This window comes from Archocentrus centrarchus, unplaced genomic scaffold (assembly GCF_007364275.1).
Source record: "Archocentrus centrarchus isolate MPI-CPG fArcCen1 unplaced genomic scaffold, fArcCen1 scaffold_40_ctg1, whole genome shotgun sequence".
Taxonomy (NCBI): Eukaryota; Metazoa; Chordata; class Actinopteri; order Cichliformes; family Cichlidae; genus Archocentrus; species Archocentrus centrarchus.
The window spans coordinates 558,246-568,108 of NW_022060266.1; the positions used below are offsets into that span (position 1 = coordinate 558,246).

The following is a 9,863-nucleotide window of genomic DNA, read 5'->3' on the forward strand; positions in this document are numbered from 1 at the left end:
AAGTAACTAAGCATATTTAAAAGTTTGTTTACAACAACATGAGAACAATGAAAAGCAACTTAAATGGACAAGTCCTCAAATAAGCTGGTCATGCTCACTGGCCAGCATTACTCATTGAGTCTATTCTTCAGGACCTGGACTTTCTTTGAAAGTGTGCCACCATCTAGCTCCATGATCAGTTTCTGGATCACTTCAAAGGTATACCTGAGTTGATGAGGATAATCCATATTTAGAGCATACAGGAGGCCAAACAGTAGTGCAACAGCCAGAGGAACATTGTCTAAATCCTGGATAACAATTTGGCCTTCCAGGATAATTCCTACATCGTCTGGAGTAGGCTGCGCCTCCTGTTGTTTCACCGTGAAGATCCCCACAGTAGTTTCCTCAACTGATTCTTCAAAGGCTGTATCACTTACTCCCTGACAAAAAAAAAAAGATTTAAATAAATTTAAAGCTTCCAGACCATGAGCTAAATGCAAAATTCACTCATTCACATAAACATTAGTAGCTTAAAAGGCAATATTTAACTTTTTCAGATTTAGTTGGCATTGATAAAAATTACTTTATCCAATAATTAGTCAAATTTTAAGAAAAGCTAAAAGTATGTAAACTACTTAAAATTGATCTAGATGATAAATCACAAAAACTTGTGCCAGCAGAAACTGAATTTGAATTGCTCAGATTAAATCTGCATGTGCATAATTTGAAATTGAATGCACTGGTTTGAAACTGAATTTAACGATTTAATGGACTACTTTCACTTTCAGTTCAATAATTCAACTTCAGTTACAAAATTGAGATTTTTGTGCCACACATCCGGGTTCTTGAGAAAGCCAGAGTTATCAAACACATATTGACAGATTTACGTTTTCACATTAGATAAACTTCCTTTCGGCAATATATGCAGTCTATAGGAAGCAGTAATCAGTGTTGCCAGATATGATAATTATCATATGTATAATAAATAATTAAAAATGTCATGCAACTATTAGAAATGTAAAAAATTCTAGCAGTTTCATAATACTCACTACATGCTGTCGTATCAGATGTTCGGGGTCTTCATTGAGGTACACACAAAGGCCCTTCAGAACACTTTCACGCCCATGGTCGACATCTTCCTAGAGGATGTGTGGACAGATTTGAAATTACTACATTTCCTAATCAAAAAATGAATGAATTTTTTTTTTTTTTCATCTTACTTCAGTCATTTGGTCCATTATACTTTTTAGGTGTTTGCCTATTAGTCCACCTCTTTTTTTATAGAGAGCAATAAGTTTGGAAGACAGAATGTCGAGCTGCGAGAGGAACCGGGACTGCAGTGGCAGAGTGGTGATTCTCTTGAATTCAGCGTTTATCTGAAAAAATAGACAAATATTTTTTTTGGCTGAACCAACTTCAATTCAGTACATTTCATCACCATTTTACAAACCTCAAACACATCAAAGAGCGCAGGCCACCGTTCCTGGAAATCTTGTACCATGGGTGTTTCCCGAACTACCTCTAATCTTCTGTATGAGAACGTCTTGTCCATTTTTCGATGCACTGTTTCTTTGCCGTTCCTCTTTTTTACATCCATTTTAAGTTCCACTCGAAGTGTTTCTAAAGTTTCCTCAGTCTCTCCTGTGGGATGGGGGGGGGCAATAGTTCACTTCAGAGCGCCTTGGCTTTTTAATGGCAAAAGCAGGGCCTTTGCCTTGTGGCTTGTGGCTCAAAGCATTGACAGTTACTTCGTGACAACCAAGTTTTCGTAACTGAGTTTGGTAAATTGAAAGCTTGTTTTTTAAGCGATGTTTCCAACCAGCATACCCACTTACTGAGCCTCGCTCTGACAGACAGGGATGCTTTAGTATGAGCGCCTCACCCACACTGTTGAACTGGTTGTCGGTTATATAAAGTCCATAATGAACAATTTCTTGCACAAGTCCATCGAGAATGTTTGACAAAAGCTTGTTATCTGGAGTCAGAAGTGTCCCATTTTCTTTATATTCTGCATTGGCTCGGTCAAGTTTTAATTCAGAGTCAAAGGAAAACTGAGGAACACAAAACTTGTCTGGCCACAATGACCTTGAAGTGGATGGCTCAGACTGAGACTCAGTTGAAGAAAGAATGTCTGTATCAGGACAGCTCACACCAGAAAAACTTGAAGTTGACGGTGAACGACAACCAGCAGATGAAACAGGTGACTGTAAAATGGTTGGATCTGACAGATTTACCACCTTAATAGTGCCTCTGTTTTGTATTTCAGATACTGAGGTCAGATTCATGAAGTCATCATTAAAGAGTGGATCCATAAACTGTAGGTTGAAGGTGTAGGTCAGTCCACACTGGCGCTGTACTTCTTCCATAAGCTCACTCACAGATTGAGGAAGTCCACATGGTAGTGTTAGCCTCTGGCAGGTGTTGTCCACCAATATGACTTTGAGTATGCAGGGTGAAGCCATTATTCTCAGTCTGAAAAAGCACAAACCATAAAACAAAGTGTTAAATACAATCTTAAAAAAAGGGAGGGGAGAAAAAAAAAAAAAAAATATATATATATATATATATATATCAGGATTTTTATATAAATTTTTTTTAGTGTTTAGAGATTTTCAAAAGATATGATCTGCTGATAAATTCACATTATTCTCAAAAACATATCTGGAGAGAAAAATATGCCAAGAACCAATCCAATTCATGTCACTGCTGTGTGCCTGCAGTGAACAGAGTTGTGCAGATTTTATAGTATTTGATTGAAGTTTTCAATGGTGCTAAGTGCAAGGAGTTAAAAATGCCTTGACTTAAGCCTTGATGTAGTAATTATCATAACATACCTACATGTTAAATACAATGTAACAAACCTTTAAAAATAATATGCCTTTTCAAGGTCACCATTCGGCTTGCTCCAACAATATAATCTGCCAGTGGATAGATGTCTCCCAGATCAGTTAAATGCACAAGCTTTGTCTCTCTGGTTGGTGATGGGGTTATTTCAAAGGCTCTGTAATGGTCAGTGTACCATCCGCATAGCATTCTCACAATAAGGAGCAATTCATTTTTAATGACACACATGTGCACAATCTCAGCAAAGTCTGGCATGCCGCTAGTTGACCCCTGAACAACTATCATGCCTGTGCTGTACTGTATGCCATTCACAGATGCATTCTTAGTCAGATCGACTTCAGTTATATCGGGATATTTTGATGTTAAAGCCAAAGCAATATTTGGATTCAAAAGATCCACTGGAAATGAGGACACACTAGGTACATCAAGAGAGGTTTTACCATAGGAGGGCGAGTTAAGGTGAAATGCTATCATGAATTGGTGCCTAGAGTCAGCGGAATGTTTTTAAAACAACTAGTATGTTTCACAACTTTTTTAAAGTAACTATGTTTAGCTTCAAACCTAAGTGTCCAGAGTGTAACCAAAGGACCAAAACACTTTATTAAATAAGGGTAGTGTTCAAGAAAGTGGTGCTTTGGTAAAAGTCTGGCAGCTGGAAACAAGTATCTTTGCCTGTGTTCAGTTATCTTGCTTTCAAGATATGAAATGGATTCATCAGTATGTGTTGGGGCAACAAGAAGTTCAATAATCTCTTTTAAATCCAGTAACAAACCATGAAGGTTCATTTTCAGGTACTAAATGTCCAATCAAAAAAGGGAGAAACCTCAACAAACTCCAATTTTCGTGGGCGTTTCCCCCCACAGTTTTGCGAGCAGACAAATTTTGTGGCACAATATGAGGTTTATTTGTCTTATCTGACCACTTGTATGGAAAGGCCAATATTGCTTTATTTAGATTATCAATAGTAAAAAACTTTTTTGAAATTAATGCTGACAAGCAGTAAGCCAACTCCACTGGCACAACACCCTCTAATGCATCATGAGCTACATCAGGAGGAAAACCGGTCAGAACGTGGAAATGTGTGAGGTGTTTGGTAAAAATGCACTCTCTTTTAACTCCGAAACAATGATTATTTGTTTCCAGAGCTATTTTTATATGTTCATTGTGCAGTTCTTTAGTCCGCAGATTAAAAGCACCACAAACATCTGTGTCAGATTCAACATCACATCTCTTAGCTGTACAAAATCGACAAAAGAACTCACCTGAAAAACTTTCAACAAAGCCTGCGATAGTGTGCGCACCTAAGTTATCAGAAACAATACACTGAACTGTACCTTTAAAAGATGTGCCCAACAAAGGGACAAACACACCATAAGTCTCCAAGGTTTTAAGATCTTGCAGGAGCGGCTGTAACACTTGCTCAAAACCATAGACTTTTGCGTCAACACTTTTGAAAAGGACAGCAAGATAAATGGAGGACAAAGCTGAATGAGATCCTGGTGGCAGGTTACCCAAAACCCAATAAACACCACAGAGTTTTTGCTTTTTTCTAGAAGTGCCTAAAGGGTTGCAAATCTCAAATTCATCCACATACAGGCGAATAGAAATCCTGATTTCATCTGCATTCAATAACCCGTTTTCAGTTAAATATTTGCCATCCTCTGGAGATTTAAATTCATAGGAGGAGTCAACAATAAACTCACGCTTCCCTCTATGATTTGAAATAACCTTATCTAGAATAGCTTGGCAATTTAAAATTTGTTGTAATAATTTTAATATTGGAACATACTGAAAGGTTGCTTTTTTATTATCAAGAAGGTAAGTGACTGGTTCAACAACACAAATTTTTTCTCTGTAGTATTTTAACCTTCTATGCACAGTGCTAAGAGATCCCCCTTTTTCAGTGGCTCTGCAAACTGGATTGGATGCACAAAGAGCTGATATAATATCCTTAACTAAATCATCTGTAAATTGGACCTTATGACGCTCAAGTATATCTCTTACAACACCAGTGGGAACTGAGGCAGAGTTGAGTAAATAATTAAGTTCCTGTAAAAACTCATCAACTGCAATACCTGGCACTTGTACCAAAAACTCCAGCTGTAATAAAGCTGTGGCTAGTTGCTGCTCAGTGTGGTCTTTAGGTAGCCTTTTTCCCTCTTGTGTGTCAAACGTGTCCACTTCCACACACTGAGCACCTTCTACACATTGATCCTCCTCCTGGAAATCAGATATTTCTGGAAATGAAGGTGTAGCTAAACGAGTGCTTTTTACAACACCTGGAATAAAATCCTCAAGTGTGTGTGGGGTGTGATGGCGACTTTTGTGAGACTTAAAAGTACCATAAATGCATGTTTGGAAACTACAACCATTAAACATACATTTTACATTTTCGTGTTTTTTTAAATGTGTGTTGATGTGACTAAAATATTCTATTTCGTTTGCCAAATTCTTACAATCACAAAGTTGACAGGTAAAAGTTGAGTGATTTTTTTTGTGTTACATTTCTGTGTAGTCTACTTTGGTGGCAAATTAATGCATTCCATGTTTTAAATGTGCATGGACAAGAAAAGTATGTACATGGAAATCTAGCAGTGCGCCCAAAGTGAGGATGTTTAACTTTGTAGTGTCTTAGAAGTTCAGACCTACTTGATACTTCTACCCGGCACCCCTTACACTGCCACTGTGGAGAGAGAGAAAAACAATGAAGAATCATTAAAGGCTTGTTGTTGTTACAAATTAACATTGTTCTCAAAAAGAGACTAAACTAAAGTTTAATCTAAGGTGGTGTTTACCTTTCTTCTTTAATAAACAGAACAAAACTAGTTAAAATGTGTGTTAATGATAGCTAATTGAGTCACAAACCAGTATAAATCCATTTGTTTTCCTATTCATTAAAGAAAATTATTGTTTGACTTTTTTAAAACCAACTACTCATACGTACCATACACTACAGAGCCTTTGAAACAGGCAAGCTTGCCATTCATTGCATTATTCTAGCAGAGCACCTGGAAGAAAAAAATATTTGCACTTATTTATTCTATAGGAAATTAAAAGAGGGCGCAATCTACCATGTGTTAATCGTTCATCTTCATGCGACAAGAGCACACCGTGATGGGCCAGAGCGAGCACGTGTGGGTGCAACCTCCACGGTGGGAAAAAAGTCCCAGTATGGCATATTTAAAGTGCTGGTATAGTAATGGTGATTACCAACCAACTTAAAGCACTGCTTAAATTCAGATACAACTGATTTACACACACACAAGGTGGGTCAAAGCAGGGCGGAATGATAAAAGTGAATTAGGCATTCTTGAAATTAATTGTGAGGCGCCATGTAACGCTAATATAGAGTCTAGCCATAGCCTAGCTTACATGCTAACGCTAACGAATAAACGTGTGGTGGGGTGCACCTTTCGCTGTAAACACAGCATCGACTTTAATAGTCTACATACTATAAACTATAAAATTAAAACAATGAAAAAACAAGACTCACCTTGCCTCCTTAAAGTTCCAGGCAGCACTGATAAAATCGGGCCTTCTTCTTCTGCAGTATAATTGCTTTTCCCGGGCAAAGGATTGGGAGGGGTAATTTAGTATCAAAAAAGTAGGAGGAGCTTTTCCATACATTGCAACTATTTCATGTAATGTGGTCATGATTGAAACATGTCCATCTAACAACAAGACTATTTACAAGGATGTTTCATGATTGAATCATGTTTAGGGAAACAGCACAATAAAAACATAATACTTTAACATAAATTTGTTTTACAAAATGAACAACCCCCCTTTTCCCATTTTTTCAGTGTGGTCAGTGCTCCCTGGTCTGAAGGTGCTGATGTATAAAGGCCACAGCAGTAATCAGCAGTCTCCCTCCAGGTTATATCTCTTTATTATCTCTGCCCATACTGCTAGTGTTTCTCTTACAGTGATGTTGTCATCCTCCTGGTATCTGAGCCGTTTCTCTCCCAGTCTGGCCTGAGGTTGGGCTCTGCTTTGGGTCAGTTCTACCTGTTTCCATTTAGCAGTTTAGTCTGAAGAGCACCAACATACAATATATCTCATATCCTTCCTCCTCCACAAGACCCTTTCACACATAGACACTGGTAAGGGGAACTATGTGAGAGTGCTGTTTGTAGATTACAGCTCAGCATTCAACACCATAGTTCCCTCCAGGCTGGTCTCTAAGCTGCTGGACCTGGGCCTGGGCCCATCCCTGTGCAGGTGGGTTCACAGCTTCCTGACCAGCAGACCACAGGTGGTACGAGTGGGTCACCTCACCTCATCCTCCCTCACCCTCAACACTGGATCCCCCCAAGGCTGTGTGCTCAGCCCTCTGCTGTACTCACTGTACACCCATGACTGCGAGGCCACGTCAGAGTCCAACGTCATCATCAAGTTTGCTGACGACACTGCTGTTGTGGGACTAATCTCTCACAATGAGGAGACAGCCTACAGGAGAGAGGTCTCCCGCCTGGAGAACTGGTGCCAGGAGAACCACCTCCTGCTCAACGTCAGCAAAACAAAGGAACTGATCGTGGACTTCAGCAGGAAGCAGCAGAGGGACTACCATCCACTTGTCATCAGTGGTGCTGAGGTGGAAAGAGTGGACACTTTCAAATACCTGGGAGTGACCATCTCACAGGACCTGTCCTGGACTCATCACATAAACATCACTGTGAAGAAGGCCAGACAGCGTCTCTACCTCCTCAGGCGGCTGAGAGACTTCAAGCTCCCACTCAAGGTGCTCAGGAACTTTTACACCTGCACCATCGAGAGCATCATGCGTGGGAGCATCACCACCTGGATGGGAAACTGCACCAAGCAGGACTTCATGGCCCTAAAAAGGGTGGTTCGTTCAGCTGAACGGACCATCAGAACCACCCTCCCCAACCTGCAGGACATTTACACCAAGCAGTGCAGGCTGAGGGCCATGAAGATCCTAAAACAGCCCAGCCACCCCGGACACTCTCTCTTCTCCCTGCTCCCATCAGGCCGGCGTTACCGCTGCCTGAGGGCTAAGACTGAAAGGTTGAAGAAGAGTTTTTACCCACAAGCCATCCGTCTGCTCAACTCTGAGCCCTAACTGGACCATTATTGCACAATGTAAATATTATAATTTAAAAAGTGTGTATAGTGTATAGTATATAGAGTATAGTGTATAGTGTGAATTACTTTTTTTATTTTTATTCTTCTTATTTATATGTGTGTGTATATATGGTTGCAGGTACAAAATACATTTCACTGTGCATTGTACTGTGTATAACTGTGCATGTGACAAATAAACACTATCTTATCTTAATCTTATCTTATCTTATCTTATCTTATCTTATCTTATCTTATCTTATCTTATCTTATCTTATCTTATCATTTGGGCAGAGTAAAAATATTCTCTTAGATTTGGTAGAGAAAGTCCTCCTTGTTCTTTCCCTAACTGCAATGTCTTGAATTTGATCCTCGGCCTCTTGCCTGCCCAAATAAACCTCAATATTTGTCTGTCCCAGGCTGTGAACTGAGATTCTGGGATTCGGACTGGTAGAGAGATAAACAGGTATAACAATCTAGGGAGTATATTCATTTTAATCACTTCAATTCTTGAGCTAAAATCCATAGGGATGGATAACCATTGTGATAAATCTCTATTTAGATTGCCATTAATGTTTGAATAATTTGCCATGAAAAGTTTATTTAAGTCTTTTACAATTTTTACTCCTAAATATTTTATCGCTTCCAAGTCCCATTTTAGTTTGTACTTTTTTTAAGTAATCTACTTGACGTGTAATTAATGCAAAGTACCTGTGTTTTTGTAATATTAAGTTTATAACCAGATTTATGTCCAAATTCATTAAGGATTGTGAAGAGGTTAGGCAGGGATGAGTCTGGATTTTGGATGTATGTGATGACATCGTCGGCAAATAATCCTATTTTATGTTCTTGTTGTGCTATCATTATTCCATTGATATCATTATTTTGCCTAATTTCTTGGGCCAGTGGTTCGATAAACAAGACAAAAAGTGAGGGGCTTAGGCAGCATCCTTGCCTAGTACCTCTGTAGAGTCTGAATCTAGTTGAGAGAGGCCATTAATCTTTAATCTAGCTGTTGGTTCCTTGTAGAGGGCTTGTATATTCCTTATGAATTGGTTACTGAAGCCCATCTTCTCCATAACTGCGAACAGAAAGGGCCAGCTCACTCTATCGAAGGCCTTTTCGGCATCGAGGCTGACCAAGACGGTACCTATTTTTTGCTTGTTGACTGTGTCTATAATTTGAATTGTCCTTCTGATATTGTCCTGAGTCTGACGTTTTTTTATAAATCCTGTCTGGTCCTCATTTATCAGATAAGATAGTAGTGTTTCCATCCTCTTGGCTAATATCGATGTATAGAGTTTGTTATCAACATTGAGTACTGAAATTGGTCAATATGACTCACAGTATTCTTTGTTTCTGCCTTCCTTGGGGATTATGGAGATAACCTCCATGAGGGTGGAATGGTAGCGTTCTTAAGTGTCCAGTTAAAGGATTCCAACAGTAAGGGTGAAACTTCCTCCCTAAAAATCTTATACCACTCGTTTGGGTATCCATCACCCCCTGGGCTTTTGTTAGCCTTCAGTTTGCCAATGGCTTTGTCCAGTTCTTCCTTGGTTATTGGAGAAGTTAACGCTTCATTCAGATTTGAATCTATTGTTGGGAGAGCCAATTTCAGCAAGTAGTTACGAATTACAGTTTCATTTGTATAATCTGGTGGGGAGTACAGGGTTTTATAATAGTTCTTAAAGATTGTTTGAATCTCCTCTGGGTCAAAAGTTAATTTGTTAGTAGAGGGGTCTCTAATTTTATGTATTGAGTGTTTAATTTTTTTGTGTTCTAAGATGCCTTGCTAAAATTTTTGTTGCCTTAGATCCAGATTCATAAAATGTTTGTTTGGTGAATCGCATTTTCTTTTCTAAATCTTCAGATGTTTTTTGTCCAGAGTTTGTTTTATTGTTTTTATTTGTTTTGATAATTCCTCCCTGTGATTAGTTTGGTTTTGCTGTTCAAGTTCT

At 38.9% G+C, this 9,863-nt stretch overlaps 1 protein-coding gene and 1 long non-coding RNA gene across 2 annotated transcripts; both read right to left on the minus strand.

Moving 5' to 3' along the window:
• Positions 1 to 1,909, minus strand: LOC115776895 (uncharacterized). Its single transcript, XM_030724706.1, has 4 exons — positions 1,430 to 1,909; positions 1,200 to 1,355; positions 1,029 to 1,118; positions 1 to 419 (listed from the first exon to the last, which is right to left on the minus strand). The coding sequence occupies exons 1-4, from the start codon at positions 1,574 to 1,576 to the stop codon at positions 108 to 110; spliced, it is 705 nt and encodes a 234-aa protein (XP_030580566.1). The 5' UTR covers positions 1,577 to 1,909; the 3' UTR covers positions 1 to 107.
• Positions 1,910 to 1,936: 27 nt separating this feature from the next.
• Positions 1,937 to 6,558, minus strand: LOC115776896 (uncharacterized). The gene is made up of 4 exons (XR_004019524.1): positions 6,317 to 6,558; positions 5,768 to 5,831; positions 5,473 to 5,506; positions 1,937 to 2,451 (listed from the first exon to the last, which is right to left on the minus strand). It is a non-coding gene; the product is annotated as an uncharacterized LOC115776896 (long non-coding RNA).
• Positions 6,559 to 9,863: the final 3,305 nt, after the last annotated feature.

Bases quoted from the DNA above. Each gene is read 5' to 3' on its own strand.
- LOC115776895 (XM_030724706.1), bottom strand. From the start codon at position 1,576: ATGGATGTAAAAAAGAGGAACGGCAAAGAAACAGTGCATCGAAAAATG. The intron at 1,119-1,199 runs GTAAGATGAAAA...CACATCCTCTAG, and splicing joins TAATGGACCAAATGACTGAA to GAAGATGTCGACCATGGGCG. The intron at 420-1,028 runs GTGAGTATTATG...TTTTTTTGTCAG, and splicing joins ATCTGATACGACAGCATGTA to GGAGTAAGTGATACAGCCTT.